Below are 23,230 nucleotides of genomic sequence, written 5' to 3'. Positions count from 1 at the left end.
ATAGATACATGCTTCTTCTAGTTGATACTTTTACTGGATGGCCAGAAGCTTTTCCCTGTCACACCAATTAAGCTAGAGAAGTAACTAAAATCTTGTTGAAAGAAATTATCCTGAGGTTCAGTATCCCTTTAGGAATGTCCTCAGGCAGAGGACCACATTTTGTTGCTGAAGTTATAAAACAGTTGAGTAAAAACTTAGCCATAACATGAGATCTCCATACCCCTTATAGGCCACAATGAAGTGGAAAAGTAGAAAGAATGAACCATACACTTACATTGCAGATCGGGAAAATATGTCAGGAAGCATCAATGACTTGGATACAAGCGCTACCTTGAGCGCTGTTAAGAATTGGAATACAACCTCGTGGTAAAACCAGCTTGAGCCCTTGCAACTTACTTTCTGGAAGGCCTTACCAGGCCCCACATATACCAGGAACAATTCACATTAAAGGGGAAATGGACTTTAATTACTTAATGTCCTTGGGAAAGACTGTACAGGAATTGCACAAGTACGTGACGACAAGCAGGCCCTTGGAACTGGATACACCAGCCCATCCATTTCAACCTGGAAACTTGGTCTACATCAAGTCGTGGAATTTGGAGCAGCTAACTGAGAAGTGGAAGGGGCCATTCCAGGTGTTCCTGACTACTCATACAGCTGTCAAGGTCCAAGGGAAAGGCCCGTGGATTCATTATTCCAAGATTAAAAGGGCTCCAACCTCATGGACAGTTGAACAAGAGTCTCCCCTTAAACTGAAATTGATAAAGTTACGACTGATTTTTATGATTTGTTTGTAACAATTACGGTAGCAATGAGTCAAGTGTGCCAGATACCATCTTGGGATCGGAACCTCCATTTAATCTTAACACAGAATATAGCTCGAATATTCCGCAAAAGTGATTGTTGGATTTCTACCCAAATGCCAGCCTCTGGACAAAGCTAAGTCCTACCCTTGATAGGGGTGCCACTGCCAATAAATGTATCATTATTTAACAATCCACAATATGGTAAAGGACATCCAGACAATGCATGGTGGCCAGGTCTCTCTGGGAAAAGACAAGAAGGAAGGTTACAAGTTACCATCACAAAAGATAACCTATAAAAGATAAGCCCTTCCCTGCAGCCCAGGCACCCCAGGCCCCACCAGCAGGTATGGCACCCCAGTCTGCTCTGGCACCTTCGCCATCCCCATCACACCCGTTCCCCCGGCACTTTTCGCATGGGGGTTCAGCAAGCCCCGGTGAGCATCCCCCCAGGGCCGAGTCACCACCAGCGGGGCAGGCAACGGTGGGCGGGACGCGGACGACTCCCCTCTCCCCTTCCCCAGGGGGAGCAGCCCTTTGGTGGGGAAGCCAGGACAGACAGGTCCCTGCAGGACTCACGGGCACGGCCCCACGCAGAAAGCAGCACAGAGCCCCTGCGACAACGACAGACCTTGGGGGCCGGGGGGGACGCGGGCACACACGACAGCAAGGGCTGCAAGGCCTTCGTCTTGAACACCACCAGCGTCCCCTCCAGCGGGGCCGGGGCTCGGTGCAAAGCCCTTCAAAGCCTCAAGACCGTCACGGCCTTCCTCGGGTCGCACTGACCTCAGCCCCGGAGAGCCCAGCTTTGCCTCACTGACACAGCAAAATAACCCCAAATCACCCCAAGAATGGCGAGGGAGGGAGCTGCAGGCCAGGCAGGGACCCTCCTCCCCTTCTCTGGCTGCATCTTGGGCAGCCACAAGACCGGGAAGTGGCGGGGGGAGCGGAAATCAGAAGGAAAAAAAACCCAACCAACCCCCCAAAAAACCCCAAATCACTGCACCGGCCAGAAAGTGCCTGGAAACTTCATCCCTCTTTATTGCCCATTTCCCAAGCGAGCTCCACGACCTGGGAGCAACGCAGCCAACGGCATCTTTGAGAACCAGACTCACAACCTGCTGCAGCTGACCCTGCTTGAGCAGCCGAGGTGGGCTGGATGATCTCTAGAGGTCCCTTTCAGCATCCATTCTGTGCTGCTGTGACTCTGTCTCCGTCGTGGTTTAACCCCAGCCAGCAACTAAGCACCATGCAGCTGCTCACTCACTCCCCCCCCTCCAGTGGGATGGGGGAGAAAATCAGGAACAAGAAGTAGAACTCATGGGTTGAGATAAGAACGGTTTAATGGAACAGAAAAGAAGAAACTAATAATGATAACACTAATAAGATGACAACAGCAATAATAAAAGGATTGGAATGTACAAATGATGCGCAGTGCAATTGGTCACCACCCACCCATCGACACCCAGCTAGTCCCCGAACAGCGATTCCCCCCCACCCCACTCCCCAGTTCCTATAGTAGATGGGACGTCGCATGGTATGGAATACCCTGTTGGCCAGTTTGGGTCAGCTGCCCTGGCTGTGTCCTGTGCCAACTTCTTGTGCCCTGGCTGGGCAGGAGAAGCTGAAAAATCCTTGACTTTAGTCTAAACGCTACTTAGCAACAACTGCAAACATCAGTGTTATCAAGGTTCTTTGCAAACTGAACTCAAAACATAGCACTGTACCAGCTACTAGGAAGACAGTGAACTCTATCCCAGCTGAAACCAGGACACTTTTAACCACTTAACATTCCCTGAGAAATTCCCCAAGAGCTCAAGAAGAAAGAGCAGAAAGACAGGAGACAGGTGAAAGCCTAGAGCGCCAGCTAGACGGAATGAAAGACCCTCTTCCTTCTCTGAAGCTTCAGCAAGGCTTCCTTCACCTGCTTGTTCCTCCGACTGTAAATGACGGGCTTCAAACTGGGGCTGACGAGAGTGTAGAAAAGGGAAAGAACTGTCTCCCTCCCAGAGGACTTACCGCTCCCGGGCCCCGCGTACATGAAGATGGCGTTTCCATAAAAGACACCCACCACGGTCGGGTGAGAGCCACATGTGGACAAGGTTTCGTGCCATCCTGGCACAGAGCGGATGCGCAGATCGGTGGCCGGGATGTCCAGGGAGGAAATCAGGATTAAGGCTAAAGGGAAGAGGAAGAAGCACACACAAACAGCAAAGATCAGGACTTTATTGGCAGGAGCGGCAGTGCAGGCCAGCTTTAAGACAGCAAGAATTTCACAGGAGAAGTGGACAGCCTCGCAGGGGCCACAGAAAGGCAGGTGTAAAGCCAGAGAGGCTTGCAGTGTACCAAATACGAACGCCAAAGCCCACAAAACTGTGGCAAGGGTGAGGCGCAGCCTCCAGATCATGATGAGGGCACAGCAGAGGGGACGGCAGATTGCCACGTAGCGAACATGAGACATCACGGCCAGCAGCACGCACGCTGTAAGTGCAAAGATTAAATAAAGATGGATCTGTGCCCCACACCCAGCAACGGAGAGGGTTCTGCCTTGTCCAAGGAGGCTCCTTAGCATACGGGGACATTGCTGGAGGCGTAGCAGATGTCCGCGATGGAGAGGTGGCAGAGGAAGAAGTACCTGGGGCTGTGGAGGCAGTAGTCCAGGCAGATACGCAGAAAGACAAGTGTGTTTCCCATCCGAGTGGCAGAGCAGAGGGCAGAGAAAAGGCCAAAGAGGCAGCGCTGCAGGGCTGGGGTGCTGCAGAACCCCAGGAAGACGAATTCTGTGACAGTCTTTTCATTCTGCACGCTGTGCTGGAGGTGAGGCAGCACAAACTGCGACCACGGAGATCTGGAAGCGAAGGAGCAAGGAAAAGGAAAGAAAAAGGAGAGTTTTCCTAAGAATGTTGTGTCCTTTACTCTTTACGCTGCAGCTCCCTTCTCCCTGTTTTTCCCTCTGACTCCAGTGAAAGGTGCGTACTACCCTCCCCACGCTGAGCGACGTACATCTGAATTGCAAGCTCCAATCTCCCTGCAAACTTTGAGCAGTTTGACCAATCTCGCACAACTTTGCTGCCTAGCTTGCCCTTGAAGTCTTTCTTTTCCTGGGTTGGTTTTGGTTTTTTTTTGCAGGGGGTGGGGAGGGGCAGGGTGTGGTGTCGCTGTTGGAGAAGATAAGATGATGAAGATTGCAGGTGTCGATTAAGGTGAAGCCAGAACAACTTCAAAGCAGCCGTTTTAAATTAAGTCCATATTAAAAGGAATGCACAGTTCACAGAATAATTCCAGTTTTACCATTAAACCAACCAGCATTTCCAAGCCACTGCTGTGTCCTCTTTACCTTGGTGAAATGCATTCCTATTGAATCCTGCAGTTGCTTGAGCCAACTCCCCTATCCCAGCAGGGAGGCTACTGCAGGTCCAGGAAGGTCAGGCAGAACATCACCTTGGTTCCTGCTGTGCAGCTGCTCGCTGTTACCAGTTTCGCAGGGTGCTGGTCAAGGTCCCTGGGCATCCCCTGGCACTTGTCTCCACGCAGCTCTCTGGTCTCCAAGATCTTCCGCCACTTCCAGGATACTTCCTCCAGCCAGGATCTTCACCTTTTCCTTCCTGGGTCCCCTCCTTCTCTTCAAGATCCCTTCTTCTTTCTGGGAACCCTTCTTTTTGCCACCACCTCTTCTTTCTGGAACCCCACGCCCCCAGTGTTCCCAATCTAAGTTGTCTATGGGAGCAGTACAATGCCTGATCAGCCTCCGAATTAAGGCTTCTCTCTCCTAGCTCGTTATTAACTGTAGGATTCGGGACATGCCACTTTTGCTTATTCCAGGTGTTACCCAAATTTACAACCAGCCCACGCTGGCTGCGTGTAGCGAGAAGCAGGCTTCTGCTTGACAGCTCAGAATCCAGTTTCAGACATTCACATGCACAGACCTTGCCACACACGTGCACCCAGTCACGTCTCGCCTGGTAACCTTCACAGTTTGAGCCAGTTTTTTGTCTACGGCCGGGCTTCAGAGGCAGGGCATGGCCACAGAAGCGCATTCCCCCCGTCAGTCTGTGAGGTGAGCAAGGGAGAGTCAATACTTGTCTGGTGAGCCTCATACCCAGACAAGCTGGGCGATCCCTCTCCTGCGACAGCCCTGGGAAAAGCCACAGCAGGGTGCTCCCTTGCCTCTGCCTAGGTCCCTGGGGTTCCCCTGCCTGCCATTGCTCCTTTGTCCTCCTCTGTGTTTGTGGAGATGAACCTTTAACCACACAACCTAACACCTACAACATCGGGAAAAAGAGAGGCTGCAGAGGGTCCAGCGGGGAAGGTCGCCGATGTCAAATGCTCTTTGTGAGAGGCAGCACACCCAGCTCACCTCCTTGCTCCTGAGCTGCTCTATCGGAAGCACTGCGTGCAGGACGCTCTGTTCAACAGGCTGTGTCTGTATCTGACTGCCTTGTCCTCGCTACAGCACCGTGTGCTGGGGGAATGCCACGGAGAGCAAGGAGGACGCTCTTTCCCCAGGAGCAACGGAGGGTGCTCAGCTGAGTGCTGCTGCAGGGGCCACAGTGGGGCAGGCAGGCAGGGAGGGGAAGGCAGGAACGAGGGAGCTGGGAGTCACCGGCCAGTCTGGGAGATGCCCCCCGAGAGGCTCGAGAACCCTGGAAGCACAGGACGAGCTTAGAGGAGGTTCAACGTGAGGCCCTGTGGTTAACCATCCCCTCCAGATCTGGATCTTCTCTGGTTCCCAAGTTACCGTGCAGTTTAACAGCCTGCTGCAGAGATCCTGACTGGGAGATCACTGTACCTCCAGGAGTTGGGGATCCACCTAACAGTTCACCGGAGCGGGTGCAGGTCTGTGCTGCACCGTACGTACGGCGTGGCCTTCAGGCTGTGTCCCTACACATGGCCCTTGGCCGCAGGATAAACGGAGCTGGTTGACTGTGACAGAGGAGCCTCCAGGCAGCTCCTGCTTGGTACCAGCGATTACGCCACCTGCGCGGCCCTGCCGTTATCTAAAGTGCAGCAAGAAGTCCGCGCGAGAACATCCTTTACGCATAGAGTTGTTTTCTTCTAAGAAAAGTTGTATAACACCGTGAATGACCAAAAGGAGGAACTTCTCCACAGGCAGGATCTGTACAGTGTGCCAAGGGAAAATCCATCTGGGGTCTGCCCAATGCTGCATGAACGCAGGGTCCCCAGCATCTGAAGGGACCTAAGATTTACTTGCTACCGAGATGCCTCTTCTCGCTGCCTGTATGCCTTCTTCCTGGCTACGTTGCCTCCCAAGATCTTGCCCACCCCCAGCCTACTGGGGAGGGGGGGAATGTTAGAGAGACAGCCTTGATGCTGTGCCAGCACTGCTCAGCCATGGCCAAAACACTGCTGTGTTATCAACAGCTTTCTAGCTACCAGTACAGAGCACAGCACTACGAGGGCTGCTATGGGGTAAAAGAACTCCAACTCAGCCAGACCCAATACAGAAGGAAAGTGGAGGAACAACAGAGGGGGCAGCCCAGGGACACAGAGCCCCCCCCAGGTCTCATCTGGCCGCTCCTGTGACCATACGGTGTACTCAAAATCAAATACCTGAAGTGCTCCCTTAGATGCAGTGTACAGCCAGGGGACAAGAAGGTGGCAGTTCTGCATTTTGCAGCTCCCAGGCTGATGGCAGAGCCAAAGCAAAAAAACCAAAACCAAAACCAAACCAACCAAGAGAGGTAAAACTGAAGCGCAGGGAGCAAATGCTTCTCTTTCACCTTAGGCCAACTGCTCGGACGCTCTCTATGCTGCCCTGCCACAGAGGGCATCCCTCTCGTACCAGTAAGAGACAGAAGAGTGAATTAAAGCCAGGACCCCAAACCAGACCAAAAACCCGGTTGTGATGAAGAAGAAAGTGGAGAATGCATCAAATATAACAGAAAATTATTTTGGACATTCCCAGTTTACATTTGGAAAAAAGAGGAAAAAAAAAAAAGCGGAGGAATTAGGTATTAAAAGAAGAGCACTGAATGATAAAGCAGTAGCAGTCCCTCTACCACTACAAACCCACACCCCCACACGCACACGTACGCACACAGACTTAACACCACCAAACTCCCATTGACTGTGACGTTCACCTCAGCTTGCTGGTCTAGAGACACTGAATGCCTGAAGCACACCAAGGATAACTGAAAACATCTGCATGGCTTTAATGGGAATCCTCCAACTGAAACAAAGCGCTTTCTCCCTCTGTCTGCGTTGGCACATCCCCGAGTCACGCTCTCGCTCCTCTCCTTCCAAGTCAAGATTCCTAAACGTGAAAAGCGGGAGTGGGGAAAGGCAAAGGGAAGAGAAAAAGAGGGAGAGCATCATCAGTGGAAGACCTGCCAGCTGCTGCTGATTCAGCCCTGTTTGGGGGACCACCCCAGCAGAGAGGAGCTGGTTTGCATGCCACGGTCCTCACTGCCTGTTCCCAGGGACAGGCTGTTTGCTCAGCCTTGCCGGCCAAAGCGTGGGAAAAGCGTAGGCGTGCACCGTCGCTTGCAGAGGAGCACGGACACGTTCGTGTGCAATCCTTTACCTTTTTCCTCCCTGGATTCAAAGGGTTTCTGTCTTCAAAGTGAGAGCCTTCCATACAGTCGTTTGTGACATTTCATCCAGGATAATAATCTCAGAAGGATCAGTCCTGCAATAAATATTTTACACAGCAATCCGTGATTATGGGAACTGATGCCACCAAGGGCATTAGCATCAGCAAGAGGAACAGCGGAGCCCTGAGAATCAAAGCTGCGCATAAGCATGGGAGGTTTTGCTGGATGAGGAGTTTTGGGAGGCAAGCTGGGGAGCTGCAGAGCAACAGCTCTGTGCAAAGGCTCTTGCTGGGGTTTAGCCCTGGTCCGGGTTCCTAAGCCACTGCTGGTACAGATCACGCCTGCAACTCCTCATGTGTAAGTATGAGGAACTCCAGCTACCGTAAAGGCGCTGATGATGCAAGGTTTGGGGGTCAAACGCGAGTGCTGCAGCCACTCTGCTTGGGGTCAGAGCCCTGCGATCACCTCCTGCAGCCCTGCCCCCGAATTTGATTTTCCCACCAAGCTGCCTGCTGGTTTCTGTGGGATGCCCCACAAAGAGGCAAGTGGAGAAAACTCTGCCAAACCCCTTCAAGCTAATCTTGCCGGGGGTCCTGGCGCTTGGTGGGGCTTTACCTGTCACTGCCTTGCTTTGGGATATCCATGTCACTGGTCTTCCCCACGTTCAGCTGAACTGAACTTGCAGCAGCAGCAGCTTCCATCGCCCTCCTGGACTCCTGAGGTAAAAAAGGGACAAATCACGTTCTCTGTCTTTGGTCAAAGTGGAGATAAGCTGAATGCCCAGCACAAACTTAGCAGTCTGCCCTCCCCTTCTGCCCCTTGGCAGCTATAGGTATTAGTGCAGCAGGGTAGAAACCGTTCACTCCAAAGGTTTTGGGGCAGGGGGACTGGGTGTTCAAAACACGATTATGAGCAAATCTTGCCAGCAGCAGCAGCAGCACCTTCTAATAATAATCATCGTAATGATAATGACCTTGGTGAAAAACGACTCGTTTTAAAAATTACACCTGTATTCAAGCGTTCAGCTCACTGCTACTTGAGGAAACAAAGGTTACAACGTGGGATCCAGGCTATTGGGATCTATTTCGATTGAGTGCTGATCTTCCCCCAACGTTTCCAGACAAGCTGTAAGAGAAACAGGCAACCTCACAGCCCGACGGAGATGTCCAGCCCCGAGGACCCAGCAAGCCTTACCTCTTCTTCTTCTCTGGCTTCATTTCTGGCATCGTCCAACTTCTTCTTCCTTTCTGGCATAAGGTCATCCAGAAAGCTGAGCTCGCGCTTTGAGAAGCAGAAATCCATCGCTTTCCGGACAAAGACGAGAGCCAAAACCTTCACGAATAAGAGGGAAGATGCGGTGAGCTCAGAGACGATGCCACCTCTCACTCCAACGCTGCAAACACCCCGCTGCTGAGCGGCGGCAGCTCTTACCATCATGGGAAAGATGATGGCGGCACGGGACACCTTGATGGTCCAGAGCAGGACGAGGCAGGTCAGCTGGATCACCGTGAACAAATGCACCTTTTGCAAGGGCACGTGCCGCAGGTAGATGAAATCCGGCTGGTGTTTCGCTGGCATCCAAAACAGCTTCAAGCGATCAAAGAACTGCAAAATAAAAGGGAAAGGTTGCCGCCTTGGGACTGCGGCAAGTTTCTGGCCCTCTCGAGACGTGGAGGCGGTTTGCAGCATCTCGCTTGCCGTCAGAAATCCTGGATCCCACCGCGTTCCTCCTGGGAGCAGCACCCATTTTCCCTTCGCTCCATCTATCAACCGGCTTGCCCCTGAGAGCTGCCCACCAAACGGCAACTATTCCGTGCCGTTCCATTATTAGCATTTCTCGGCCCACTGAATCCCCCAGCGAGGATTTCCACCAGTGGCAGAAACTGCCTTCCCTTTGCACTGAATTCCCCCGCTTTCACGTAACCAAACACTGACCTGCCCTAAACCCTGAAACAGAGAGTGCTGAACTTGCCTGGTCCTCCCAGCCCTATATACCTCCTGTGCCTCCACCAATCTTTTTCTTACACAAAAGAGTTTCATTGCTTGCTCTGCAAGAAGTTTTTCCCATGCCACTGCTTTTTTCCCTGCTGCTACGGAGACAAAATACCAGGGAAACGACATGCTGCACGCTGTAAAAGAGTCCGTACCTGAATTCCTCTGAGCGACGACACACCCATGTAGAGAAAGACGCCATAAAGCACAGGCATTGGTATAAACTGGGGGGGAAAAGAGAAAAAAAAAAAAGAATGCAATCGTTTCTTTCTCCATATTGCATTTTCAGTATTACCACCCTCTTCCACAGGCACTGCCTAAAATTGCTTGAAGCCTTCCAGCTTCCATTCAGGCTTACAGATGGGTCAGGTTTTAACCATTAAAGATTTTGTGCGCACGAGTGAGCTAAGGCTCTGCTTTAGGCTGAACTTTGGAGTTACCTCTCCTCAGAATACTCCTATTTTCCAGAAAGGTTGGAGGAAAATAGGCGATTTCACCCGTGCTACCCTATGCCGCATTCTGTGGCGGTAGAAAAACACTTCTGCCTAATCTTGGGGCAACAGGCAAAGGCCACAGGCCTCCTTTTAGCCTAGAGACGAGATTACTTTGTGGGAGGAACGTGCAAGGAAGCCCACGGGGATGACCTCAGTGTGTTTAGCTCCTGGGAACAGCTGCTCCGGGGCATTTGGGGAGCTAATTGCAGCCAGTAAAGGGCTGCCTGTTTGAAAGAGAGCAGACGTGCTGGTCTGAATATGCTCAGCTGTAACCCATAAACATGGGCGGGCCTGAAAGACACCTGAAAATTCAAGCAGTTGCGTTGCTCGCTTGCCTCGAGCACACCAAACGGGGGCCCGAAGGGCTGCAAAGCCTAACCGAGGCTGGTTCCCACCGTGGGTCAAGCCCCAAGGGTTGGGATCACCCCCTCCTCCTCCGCTCCACAACTAACTACTCAGGCCTGCAGAGAGGGGACTGTTTTTCTGTAACCTCCAACAAGCTCGCGGTTGTCGGGTGGTTTGCATTTTCCTCTCACCTTTAACACGGAAGTGAAGAAGACGGAGCAGCCCATGAGCCCAAAGATCAGCAAGCCAGTGACTCTCTGCTCTCGTATCCCCAGAAACTTGGGTTGTTCTCCTGGAGCTGAGCAGTCAGACTCTACTTTGAGGCTATTCACGTGGGTGATGGACAGGACGGTCGCAGCCACAAACCAGGGCAGCCCCATCACCGAGCACACCCCCAGCATCACGGCCACCACGAAAAGGTCCAGGTGGTACCCGCATCCTTTCTGCAGGCAGGAAAACAAGAAACAGAGCATCCCATAGCACAAGAGCAAAGATAACGTCGCAAGTCAGACTCAAACCCTGCTCGAGCACAGGTCAACTTCTTCAGAATTTAAAACAAGAAATGGAAACAAGTAAGGGTGTACGCAGGCTTTGCACAAGCACCTGGCATGAAAATCTGGCAGGAGTTCAGACACAAGGGATATGGGGAGCTTGTGCGATACATACTTCTCCAAAAAAACCCCACCCACAACCCAAAACCACCAAACCGTTTTTTTCACTCACAAAGAAAATTCTACCACTTGCGAGGAAGGTGTGACTCTGAGTTATCCCTGGCAGCGCATCAAAACAATGCATTCCCCGCACCTGCTGCCGCTGCCGTTTCAAAACAAAAACGCGCTTCCATATTGCTCCAAGATTAATTTGCTCCTCCAAAAGGTTGCTCATCTGAACTGCCCTGTCACTTGCTCCCTGCATCATCGTTAATCCAGGAGAGCATCCTGCCACGCAGCCTGACCTTGTCCCAAACCAATGCCTTCAGAAAGCATCGGCAATAAGAGCTTCTCCCCAGACCTGCAGCCCAGAAGGGGCTGGGGCCGGGGTCATCTCTCGCAGGCCCTTACCTTCAGCTTGTGCTCCTTCCTGTTCACAATAACGGCACTGATCTGCTGGTCCATGAATATCAAGATGGTGCAGAGCAGAGCTGGGACGAGCGCAGCCAACACCGTCCACCAAGGGTTGGGTCCTATGGGGTTGATGAACCACCCGCGGTCGTCTCTGGTAGGCTGCAACAAAGCCCACACATCAGCATCGTCTCCCAGCCCAGGCACTCCACTGGCTTTCCTTTTCCCCTCCCTCCCTGTGTCAGAGCACCTCCCAGCCCTGGCTTCATGTCCCCCTCTCCCGTGGGCTTCAGCAGTGCCAGTCTCCTCTTTGCAAGCACCTCTAGGTACTTCTCCTGTAGGTATCTAGTTTTGGGGCCATCTTCTCGTTGCCAGGAGGAAGCAAGGCACTTGGAGGTGGAAGAGGAGATGGTCACACCACCAGCATCTCCTCCAGACTCAGCCCTGCCCTGCCCCGGCATCACCTTGTGGCACCCCCACGTGCCAAAACACCCCATTACCTTGAACGTGTGGGGGACCTGGAGCTTTGGCGATGGGATCCCAACCACAAAGTCAAGGAGCACCATGATGGCGATGGTGAGGAAAACAGCAAAGTCGCTCACCGTGGACCGTACCTGGGGCGAGAAACCAGAGGTGAAAGGGGCATGGCAAACAGGGCCGTAACGTGAGATGCAAGAGTTGCGGACATCCACAACATTCAGGCTGGTTAACCAAATCCCACCACCCCTCTGAGCACATGCAGCCTGATCCCTTGCTTAGATACTGTTGCTGTGTTTGTCCCCGTGAGATCTGGTGTCAGATAATAAAAAAAGCTTAATTAGGCGGACAAGGGTTGGTTTAAGTCAAAACCTAAAAATAATAATAATAATATTAAAAATAAGAAAAGAGATGTCTGCCACTACAGCTACACTCACAGCTACAACGGCAACAAGGCACTGAGGCATCCTTTAGTCCTCAAAAGGAACCTCCTCATTCGAATCTACTTTCCGCTCGAGCACATAATGCGCAGAAGGTAGGGAAAAAAACCCACAACCCCAACCCCCAAAACTTTGGGAAACCTGACTTCCTACTACCTGAGGAGGGGGAAAAAAAAAAAAATGAAAAAAAATCAAACCCCAAAAATCTTCAATCTGGGGCAGATCGCGAGGCAGGTGGGAAATGCTACGATGATTTTGCACTCACGGAAATGAGTGCGGGACATCCAAGCTCTTGGAGAGCTTGGCCTGCAAGGCCAACGTTTCCCAGCTTGACCATGGCGGGGCTAATACTGCTTAGTGCTCCAGGAAAGCCATTTTGGGAAACGAGTGTGGAGATGGACGCTGGCCACCATCTTCTACTTACTCTGGTTGGAAAGTAGCGGCTGGTTTTAAACTTCTTCAAGAAGCTTGACAGGGCAAAGGTGGCGAAGAAGAGGATGCAGCACCAGAGGAACACATCAGGCGTGTAGGGGCCGTCGCGTCCACAGGCAGGTCCTTGAAACTCCCCACGCAAATGCCGACATTCCTGGAGAAACAGAGCGTCAGGACACAAAGGCAGTGCACGTGCGGCAGGGAAACCTCGCGTAGCTAGGGGGTTTTGAGGATCTTGGTCCAAGATCCACGACCCTCTAACTGCTCCTGCCAATGGAGATTTATATGTAATGAGCAGCAGCAGCTGAACAAGTGACACATCGAACTATAGAGCGGAGAAACGAGATGTGAGGGGACACCATACCACGCACCCTCGGCACATCCTCTGCCTGCCATTCGAGCAATCGTGGCTAAAGAAGACACCAGAGGGGAAGGAAACACTGGAAACTCTTGGGGAGAGAGAGAGAGGGAAGAGGGAAGGAGGGCTAAAGACAACCATGGTAGGAAAGGAGGAGAAGAGACAAATCGTCCCTTCCCAGGGGAGGGCTCGCAGAACCTGGCCAAGAGGGGATGAAGGCCACCATAAGAGCCTGCCGCCCTAGGCCCGGGCTCTGCTTCCAGCCACAACAGCCTGAGAGGCTGCTCAGACATGCAAATTTATGCATGTACCTACAGACAGCACTGAACGAGAAAGCAAGGCCCAGAGTTACTAGGAACCCATTAAGGAGGCCAATTACTACCTTTCAAGCATGAACTTAAGTCCTACCTACAACTTCTACAATAATCAAACCACCCACTACTTAACCTTCCTCCCAGTCAGAAATACTGTCCGGCAACAGGCTTGAGGGGGACACTTGCTACCTACCCACAACGTTGGGGACCAGGTAGACTGGGACAAGGTGGACTCTCCTCCCGAGGACCAAGCGGTTTTAACAAACCACACGCTAGATTTAAGCAAGGACTTTTCCGAGCAGCACTAGCACAGTTTGAAGCCCATCATTCCCTGAAGGGCTCTGACTTTTGCACCATGCAAATGCCCCTGGACCCCGTGGCCGCGGCGCGAGGAAGCAGTGGCTCGGGGCACTTACGGTCACCGTGAGGTTTTCCCAGGCGATGCCAGACACGTTGATCCCGTTGCTCGCCCAGAAACGCAGCGTTTCGTTGCTGGGATGGGTCGGTGCCTCACACTTACAGCTGGGAGGAGAGAAGCCAAGACAGGGGTAAGGGAAAGGCGATGGAGGTGCAGCCCGCAGCTCCTGCCAAGGGGCAGAAGCTTTCTCAGGGGGAAAAAAACCCACTAGTAGCTGGTGAGGAAGTCCAGCTTGCTGTGCATGTGCACAGGGTAGGTGTCTCGCAGGTGACTCAGCTTCTCCAGAGCCTCATAGATGAAGATGATGCAGATGAGGGAGGCAAAGGCTTCTTCCGTGAAGCGGGTGACGTAGCACACCAAACAGCTGGCATCGGTGGCCACCAGCACTATGCACAAGAAGGCGGTCCACAGCCCAATGCACGCCCGCAGAGACAGATAGGAGAGCGTGTACTCCCTGGGAAAGCAAAATGAAACAAAGGCTGCAAAGGCCAGCAAGAGGCCCTGAGACATGCCTGCCTTCGGGGAAAACAGGGAGCAATTCTGGAGCGTGTCAAGGCTGCGGATGGGAAATGCAGTTTCCATGTACTACTACAGAGAGCCTCGGGGCTGTGGTGCAGGGTGTAGACCCACAGGAGGAGAGGCCAATTATTTAGTTACCACTGTTGAACAAGGATCTTGTGTTAACACCTTGGAGGCTGCTTGAGGTCAGGTCCCTCTTGGGCCAGGTGGTGTTCTCCCACATCACCCTGATGCCCTGACACTGAAACCAGCTGGGTTTGCACCCAGTCACCTGCTGCCAGCAAGCTGGGGCTTAATGATAAACCTTATGGCAATAAGGGTGGTTTATCTCCCATCAAAGCCATAGCAACAAAAGGACTGTCACTAAAATCTAGCAACTACCCCTAAGAAACAGAAAAGCAAAGCAAAGCATCTTTTCTCCATCACTGCCCCCTTCTGAAGGCTCTCGCAGCACCCAGCTGCGGCAGCCAGCCTTACTTGCAGAATTTGTAGAGGATCTTCTCAAACACGAGGACGGGTCCGGTGCTGCCGAGGATGGTGAGAGGTTGGCCGGCAAAGAGGCAATACACCACGCCGGCCATGGACGCGCCCAGCAGCGACTCCATGGCACTCTGTCCGGGGAAGAGAGGCAGCCGTGAGTAAATAAATCGTTAGGGAGAAACAAAAACCAAAGCCGATTCACTGCAGCGAGGACTTTGGCCTGACTTTTATCCTCCCCCATGCCCCCCAACAGAGAGAGGTGCTCACTATCTGGCCATTGGTCGCCTCCCCCAGCAGTCCCCCAAAGGTGATGACAGGGGACATGCAGGCACAGTAGAGGAAGAGGAAGGACGCCAGGCACTGCAGGCTCAGACCATCCCGGAAGTCGCTCCAGAACCACGGGGCTTTCCGCTTCACGTCCAGGGTCAAACCTCCAAAGAGCCTGCAGGAAGGAAAAAGAAGAGAGTCTGTTCTCTTGGAGGAACACGGTGACTTTGCTTTGCTGCAGAAGGGCAATCAGAAGCACGGAGTCACTTTCGTGGCTAAAAAGAAGCACTCTCCTTCCTCCCAAATCAAGGAAACCTGCGTGCAATGGTGATGGCTGGGGCTGAGCCCAGCTGCCCAGATCTCCCCCCTGCCCAGCCCAGGGGACCAAGCTGGCAATGCGGAGCCCCTTCGTTGAACCAGCTAACCCCAAAGACCTGCTAGAAGGGAGGGTGCATGCTCAGATTTGAGAAGCAAACAGAAAAAAAACCCAAACTATTAAAGCTCCCACCTTCCCGTCCGCTGCAGTTCAGGGCCACTGTGTTTCTCCAGCGTGCTGTGAGAAGCACTGTCGTCAAGAGCTCCTGGCATCTTCCTTTTTTCCTGTTAAAATGGAAGTAAGATAAAGCTATGGACTTGTAACCGCTGGCTTGTTTTGCTTCTGGTCTGGCTCTGTGACTGTGTCAGAGTGGGACCTTGTGAATTTGGGCCCCTGAACAGCATCCCCAGCCGTCCCGCCCGTCCCCCTCGCGCCTCCCACCTGCGAAGGGACGTTTTTCGGGGGCTCGATTCGGATCGATGGATCCCACTGTCCTGGCGGCAAGACCGTGACCTGATCCAGAAACTCGTCGATGCCAGCCACGAGGTCAGCCCCGTTCTTGGCTTTATAGGCAACGTCACGGAAAACCTGCCAAGAGAAGACAACCTGGTGAGAGGACAACCCAGCTCGGAGGTCCTAACCAGTGCAATAAGCTCTTGGCTAAACGCAAGGCTTTTTCCCCAAAATTTCCTGCTGGAAAGGGCAGGAAATACTCCCCCAAAAGGAAAAATCTGTGCGTCAGGGCATTTGTAATCATCTCCCCCACGAGGCCCCCGTCCCCCATGGCACACCATACCCTTCTGCTTAAAGAGCAAGAGAAGTTTGACTGGCCCTGGCAATGCCACCACTGGGGACAGCGTGCTGGGGACCCCGGCAAGAAGGATGAGGTGCAGGATGCACCCCGGGTGGGATTTCAGCCTCCAGGATGTGGGGTGATGCAAATCTGCGTGTTCGCTTCGGGGTGAGAAAGAGGGCTGGGCTATTTGGAGAGCTGCAGGCAGCTGGGACAGCAAATCCTCTTCCTCACTACTTCAGAGACAGGGAGAGCTGAAGAAAGGCAAAAATGACCCGGAGCTATCTCATCTTGTCGCACCTCATCTGTCATGATAGTGGCCATGGACCTGCCGATCTCATGGTACTGATGGGCTTTTCCTTCTGGTCCAAGCAAAACAAACAGGAACCTGGGCAAGAAAAACAAAATGAGAGAGAGAAGAAGGTGTCCTTGCTCCAAGAGCACCCAAGGAAAGCCCTGGCAGCTCCCAGCCCGGAGCGTGGCTCAAGACGGGACACGTAGGCTCAGCGACGCCACGATGAATTTGAAATTCTTCAAAACCGACGGCAAATTTCATTTGGGGGCCAACTTTCATTACAATTGGCCGATGGGTTTAAAAGCTACAGCAGGGAATGGAGAAACGAAGGCGAGGAGATGCGGGTGGGGGAAACGTGCTTGCTCCCCCTCCCACTCGCCTTGTTCCCTTGGGACACCAAACTGATGCCTGCAACTCGATCTTTGGTTGGGTGTCTTTTTTACGGAAAAAATTTGCGCTTCTCATTCGCACCTTGTTGGGATGGGAACTTCCGTCATGCCCGAGAGGAGGACAGCCGGGCTCAGGCGGACAAATGCCACGATGGGCTGGTGAAGGAAATCCAGCTCTCCTACAAGCACGTTGGATGCTTCAGCCCCGGTGGGAATTTTCTTCATGAAGTGCAGCTCCGCCTGGGCACGACAAGCGATTTTCAGGCAATTACCCCAAAAGCAAAGCCCACAGCGCTCTGCAGCACACTCTCCAGCCAAGTTTGCAAGAGCAAATCTGGCCCTAAAGGCGTGAGAAAGCTACGAGTGTCTCACCTTGCTTAAATCCGTTGCTCTGCTCTCAGGGTTCACCCCATCTTTAGCTTCTGCAGCGGTGGGAGAAGGACAAGAGGTGATTGTTTGGGCTGGTAGGAAAAAGAAAGACACTCAGAAAGATGGACGAGGAGCAACTGGGACGCTTCTCCTTTGCCCGGACAAGTCTAATGGGGCCACAGCCCTGCAGAAAGCCTCACCTGGCTTGTAGAGGAGGTGCAGGTCTGACTGCCTCTTGCTCACATCAGCAAACGAGCAGACAGCGGGCAGAAGGTTGGTTGTCTTCTCGTTCTGATGGTGGTGCTTCCTCAAAAGGACTTCTCGAACTTGCGCCCGCACGTGCTCGTCAAACTCCGTGGACTGTTCTTGCTGGGCCAGGATCGTATCTGAGGATGGCAAAGGGAAACAAAGCCATCAGAGCAGAAACCCCAACAAGTCCCGACCCCCAAAGCCCCCAGGGAAGGCTGTGCCACACAGGCTGCACCCTAATGCCGGCTCAGCCTTGCATAGCAAGGCCTTTTAATAATGTTCAGCCTTTGCAGCCAAAACGAGAATTTTCTTCTGCTAAGAAACATGGCATCCAAGTGCTTATTCATCATTCCGCTAAGATAAATATTTCCCATTCTAAATGACGCAATTTTCTTGCCCGACCTGGCCTTTCTGACTCTACACGTTCACCCAAATTATAAGCGATCTATAGCACAGACGTTCCCAGAGCTTCCCGTGCTGATGGAGTGCAATTTGCCGAGCCCAGGGAGAAACGTGCTAAGAACGGCTCCGACTTCTCCAGCCCTTGAAAGGGCTGAATGGAGACCTGCCGCCAGTCAAAGATAACTTCTCCAAAGCGGCTTTTGCAATTAACTTCAAGTATCTTCCCCACAGAAATACACTGCTTGGTCATCGCCAGATAAACTCTGCCTTAAAACTCTTACATGCTGGATCTTAAGGCAAAAGCAAAAAAAAGAATGCGAGGAAACAGCTTGTAAGAAATAGTTCCTTTAAGGAGGTTCAGCTCTTACGCAGACTCTGTATTTCTAAGAGCAGCCTGCTAAGCCCTGACACACGCTCCTTTTTGGCTGCAGAATATTCTCTAGTGGCTTCTCCAACCCCACAAACTGCTTTCAAAAGGACCCCGCATTGGAATAAAAAAACGGTGCGACTGTTGCATGCCCAGTCTACATCCAAAAACAGCTCATGAGAAAAACACAGTGGCACTTCTGGAAAAGGACGTGCCATTGGGGCAGGGTTTGATTTGGGAGTGAAGAGCACCGTGGCGAGCTGAGCTCGGCCGTTCCCGGAGGGATGCAGCGCCCATGGTACCTGCAATCTCTTCGATGCTGTTGGCACAAATGTCCAGCAGCACCGACCCGTTGCTGATGCAGCTCCTCAGCTCGGAGAGGCTGTGCAAGGACAGCGTGCCAACGTAGGGCTTGCTCCAGCGCTCGCCGCCATCTTCCACGTCCTCCTCAAACTTCAGCCACCTGCGGACATCGGGTGCGATCAGCCCCATTGCAAGAAAACAGCCCCAGCTCTGCAACCCCTTTGACAGAGCCACGGGGTGGCAAGAGGAGAAGGCTCCTCGTGCCGCCACCTGCAGCTGCAAAAGCTTCGCATCCTGGAGAGGAGAAAGCAGAGCCCACGGGCGCTGCCGGTGCAGGGACTCCTCTCCCACCGCAGCCAAGCAGCAGGGATTTACCTTGCCGTTTCCTTCCACTCGCCATCTCGGCCCTCTTTTACACAGATCTCATCCAGCTCGGAGAACAAGTGGTGAGAGAGGTGCTGCTCGTCCTCCTTGCTCCTGAGAATGAACTGCACCCGCTGGGACGGGGAGCCTGGGGGCAGAAGGCAAAGACCCATCCCGTTACTGCGCCTGAACACAGCTCGTCACGCTCACGTGCAAAGTGGCCATCAGCACCAGTGCAGCCATAAACACTGGGCTGGCCCCTCTCCTCTGCATCTGTCTGGGCTTGCACAGAGCCGTGGAGAAGGAGAAGCATCTAGTCCACCTCTGCATGAGGATGGGCTGCTTTCCTTCCCCGCATTGCCATTTTTAAAGCCAGGATCCCTCTAAGGAAGACGAGCCTAAACCCATTATGCATTTAACTGCATTAAAAAAAACACAAACAAAAAAAAACAACAAAAAAAAGAAAACTTGGGAAAAAGAGGGTGTTGCTCAATACGGCCACTTTCCCTCGGAAGAACAGCAACTCACTCAAACTAGCCACGGGGACCTGCTTGCAGAAGGCCCCAGCGCCCACGTTGCCCCCAGGAGTTTAGCGAATGCCGCGGTGGGACTTACAGTGGTAGCCCTGCTCCATCGGGGCAGAGTCCTTCTCCCGTTCCCCCTCCCGATGCTTCTGGCTGTGGCGTCGGTGATGCCGGTGGCTCTGCCTAACCAGTGGCATCCGCGCGCCCACGTACAGGGTCCGGTGGCCTGCGAAAAAGCAGCGGTTTTTGCAGCACTCTCGGCATTGCGGCAATGGTTGAGGTGGCCGGTGCCTTGCTAAGCCACGGTTATATATCCCAGGAGCAACGCCAGCTTCCCTGAATGTTATTTTCACTGGACCTCCTTTTTTCCAAGCCTATTTTACTCGAGCTTTGCAACAACACAGCAACAACAAGTGTTGGCTCTGGGTCATCTAAAAGTGCCCCCAAAGTATTGGACCTCTTCTCAAATTCCAGCTTCGGCTGGACAACACTCAGACTTGCTCATTAAGCAGCAACACAAGCTAATTATTTTCAAAATCTCTGTATGGCACGAGGCGACAAGAGACGATCAAATCAGTCCCATCGTAATGAACTCCAGAACAAAAAAAGAAAATCACAGCCCCGCGTCTGCAGCCCTGAAATGATTCTCCTGACCTCTCCAAGCCAGGAGCAGCCTCTGCGAGAAAAAAAGCCGTGAATTATCGAGCCCTGTGGCTACAACTCACACCGTGGCCTCCCGGGGGGCTTTTTCCCTCCGTTTAAAAAGCCGTAATAGTAAAAAACGTGACAATAACTGTGCTGCTTCATTGAGAAGCGCGGCACGTTTTGCTGCACATGATGTGACACCCGACAAGGCACACAGGAGAGACTTTGTGCAATGGGAAAACGCGCTGGGCTGGTGGCTCCTCTACCAGGATCTCAGCAGAGACTCACCTTCCAACTCCTCCTCCTCATAGCGAACACTGACAGTGTTGCTCCTTCTTCCCCGGTCAATCACTGCCTCCTCGTCATGTCTCTGTTTAGCAACGACAAGAAGGGAAAAGTTGGGGCTGGGGGTGGAGAGCTCCCTTACGTCCTCCCAGCCATCACCCACCCCTGCGTCCACGCGAGTCCACGAGCCATCACGCCTCTACGTGCCGCCTCCTCCTCCTTCAGGCACAGCCCTAAAACCACGGACTTGTAGGAGGTTTTCCTTCCCATACGCAAATAAAACAGCCCATAACATCACCTCTACTGTATACCACGAGAGTCTGGACGTCTTTAATACAGCAGGAGAGGGATGAGTGTTTCAGACCAAAAAAACCCACCTCCTGCTTTGTTCTTGAGGTTCCTGTCTAAAAAAGTGATTTCCAAACTGGAAAAAAACCAACCCCAACCCACAAAACTGCACTTTTGAGCCCCGGCCGTGCTACCTGTAACTCTTCCAGAAGTGTCATTTTGTAACCCCCGTTTGGGTTCATCCTCACGTCAGTCACTGGGTTTCGGGGACAACTGAACCTCCAGGTCAGTCAGGGGGCCCGATTCCCCAGGGACTGATGGAGTAGCCCTCACGGGAGGAGCTAAGTGGCACCCAGTGTGCACCAACTCCAGAGACACAATAGGGACCATTGTGAAATCACAAGCTATGATGCGGATCCAGGCAGCTACTTAAAGCCATGCACCCCTAGAGCCTTCCCGCTTGGAAAACTTAGTGCCTGGGGAGAAGCCAGCTCTGCTTGGAGCAAAAACTCTCCAGAACAGAGAAACTTCCTGCATGAGAGGTGTCAGGCTCAAAAGTGTGCAGAAGGAAAACCCTTCACAGGCTCGTTCACCCTCCTGAGAAGCAAAGCCCACTAGCAGCATCATGTTTTCTCTCTTTTTCTTTCTAACAGTAGAGCTGAAGCTCTAGCATCCTGAGGATAACAGGAGGCACAAATACGGTAGGGAAAAAGAATATCTTATTGGATCAATGGGTAGATTCAGAAAAAAACCCTGCTACACAGTAGTTTATCCTGGCTGCTAGCTAGAACCGAGAAGACTGTTTTTTCCACCTGGGTCAACAGTTCCGGTGAAACATACTACCCGCCTAGGACAGCTGCATCTGAGGAACAAGAATTAGTTATCTGCAATACAAGGAATAACAATGAGTCATTTAGTGCCATGATATTCATCAGGCTGCACAGAGAAACAAGAGACAAATGCATTTGAATAACCATGTCTTGTGTTACGTTTTAACCACTTAACATTCCGTGAGAAATACCCCAAGAGCTCAAGAAGAAAGAGCAGAAAGACAGGAGACAGGTGAAAGCCTAGAGCGCCAGCTAGACGGAATGAAAGACCCTCTTCCTTCTCTGAAGCTTCAGCAAGGCTTCCTTCACCTGCTTGTTCCTCCGACTGTAAATGACGGGCTTCAAACTGGGGCTGACGAGAGTGTAGAAAAGGGAAAGAACTGTCTCCCTCCCAGAGGACTTACCGCTCCCGGGCCCCGCGTACAGGAAGATGGCGTTTCCATAAAAGACACCCACCACGGTCGGGTGAGAGCCACATGTGGACAAGGTTTCGTGCCATCCTGGCACAGAGCGGATGCGCAGATCGGTGGCCGGGATGTCCAGGGAGGAAATCAGGATTAAGGCTAAAGGGAAGAGGAAGAAGCACACACAAACAGCAAAGATCAGGACTTTATTGGCAGGAGCGGCAGTGCAGGCCAGCTTTAAGACAGCAAGAATTTCACAGGAGAAGTGGACAGCCTCGCAGGGGCCACAGAAAGGCAGGTGTAAAGCCAGAGAGGCTTGCAGTGTACCAAATACGAACGCCAAAGCCCACAAAACTGTGGCAAGGGTGAGGCGCAGCCTCCAGATCATGATGAGGGCACAGCAGAGGGGACGGCAGATTGCCACGTAGCGAACATGAGACATCACGGCCAGCAGCACGCACGCTGTAAGTGCAAAGATTAAATAAAGATGGATCTGTGCCCCACACCCAGCAACGGAGAGGGTTCTGCCTTGTCCAAGGAGGCTCCTTAGCATACGGGGACATTGCTGGAGGCGTAGCAGATGTCCGCGATGGAGAGGTGGCAGAGGAAGAAGTACCTGGGGCTGTGGAGGCAGTAGTCCAGGCAGATACGCAGAAAGACAAGTGTGTTTCCCATCCGAGTGGCAGAGCAGAGGGCAGAGAAAAGGCCAAAGAGGCAGCGCTGCAGGGCTGGGGTGCTGCAGAACCCCAGGAAGACGAATTCTGTGACAGTCTTTTCATTCTGCACGCTGTGCTGGAGGTGAGGCAGCACAAACTGCGACCACGGAGATCTGGAAGCGAAGGAGCAAGGAAAAGGAAAGAAAAAGGAGAGTTTTCCTAAGAATGTTGTGTCCTTTACTCTTTACGCTGCAGCTCCCTTCTCCCTGTTTTTCCCTCTGACTCCAGTGAAAGGTGCGTACTACCCTCCCCACGCTGAGTGACGTACATCTGAATTGCAAGCTCCAATCTCCCTGCAAACTTTGAGCAGTTTGACCAATCTCGCACAACTTTGCTGCCTAGCTTGCCCTTGAAGTCTTTCTTTTCCTGGGTTGGTTTTGGGTTTTTTTTGCAGGGGGTGGGGAGGGGCAGGGTGTGGTGTCGCTGTTGGAGAAGATAAGATGATGAAGATTGCAGGTGTCGATTAAGGTGAAGCCAGAACAACTTCAAAGCAGCCGTTTTAAATTAAGTCCATATTAAAAGGAATGCACAGTTCACAGAATAATTCCAGTTTTACCATTAAACCAACCAGCATTTCCAAGCCACTGCTGTGTCCTCTTTACCTTGGTGAAATGCATTCCTATTGAATCCTGCAGTTGCTTGAGCCAACTCCCGTATCCCAGCAGGGAGGCTACTGCAGGTCCAGGAAGGTCAGGCAGAACATCACCTTGGTTCCTGCTGTGCAGCTGCTCGCCGTTA

At 52.5% G+C, this 23,230-nt stretch overlaps 1 protein-coding gene and 1 pseudogene across 1 annotated transcript; both read right to left on the bottom strand.

The window, feature by feature from the left end:
• Positions 1-2,560: 2,560 nt before the first annotated feature.
• LOC142027817 (olfactory receptor 2A2-like) lies at positions 2,561-3,818 on the bottom strand (annotated as a pseudogene).
• A 3,546-nt stretch (positions 3,819-7,364) lies between these two features.
• On the bottom strand, positions 7,365-22,451 carry LOC142027819 (electroneutral sodium bicarbonate exchanger 1-like). The gene is made up of 25 exons (XM_075022020.1): positions 22,332-22,451; positions 21,682-22,011; positions 20,258-20,453; positions 19,404-19,550; positions 18,813-18,948; positions 18,437-18,597; positions 17,317-17,502; positions 17,120-17,208; positions 16,830-16,987; positions 16,364-16,451; positions 15,712-15,858; positions 15,463-15,554; positions 14,955-15,129; positions 14,685-14,818; positions 13,897-14,142; positions 13,687-13,792; positions 12,591-12,752; positions 11,750-11,863; positions 11,250-11,411; positions 10,380-10,631; positions 9,505-9,573; positions 8,789-8,962; positions 8,508-8,689; positions 7,973-8,035; positions 7,365-7,452 (listed from the first exon to the last, which is right to left on the bottom strand). The coding sequence occupies exons 1-25, from the start codon at positions 22,449-22,451 to the stop codon at positions 7,365-7,367; spliced, it is 3,777 nt and encodes a 1,258-aa protein (XP_074878121.1).
• Positions 22,452-23,230: the final 779 nt, after the last annotated feature.

This window comes from Buteo buteo, unplaced genomic scaffold, assembly GCF_964188355.1.
Source record: "Buteo buteo unplaced genomic scaffold, bButBut1.hap1.1 HAP1_SCAFFOLD_59, whole genome shotgun sequence".
Taxonomy (NCBI): domain Eukaryota; kingdom Metazoa; phylum Chordata; class Aves; order Accipitriformes; family Accipitridae; genus Buteo; species Buteo buteo.
The sequence above is the reverse complement of the archived record's forward strand: the minus strand, read 5'-3'. Positions and strand labels throughout refer to the sequence as shown.

Bases quoted from the DNA above. Each gene is read 5' to 3' on its own strand.
- LOC142027819 (XM_075022020.1), bottom strand. From the start codon at position 22,451: ATGGGAAACACACTTGTCTTTCTGCGTATCTGCCTGGACTACTGCCTC. The intron at 17,503-18,436 runs GTACCATGGGCG...TGCCATCCTCAG, and splicing joins CAGCATCGAAGAGATTGCAG to ATACGATCCTGGCCCAGCAA. The intron at 9,574-10,379 runs GTGAGAGGAAAA...TTTCCCCCCCAG, and splicing joins TCTTCACTTCCGTGTTAAAG to TTTATACCAATGCCTGTGCT.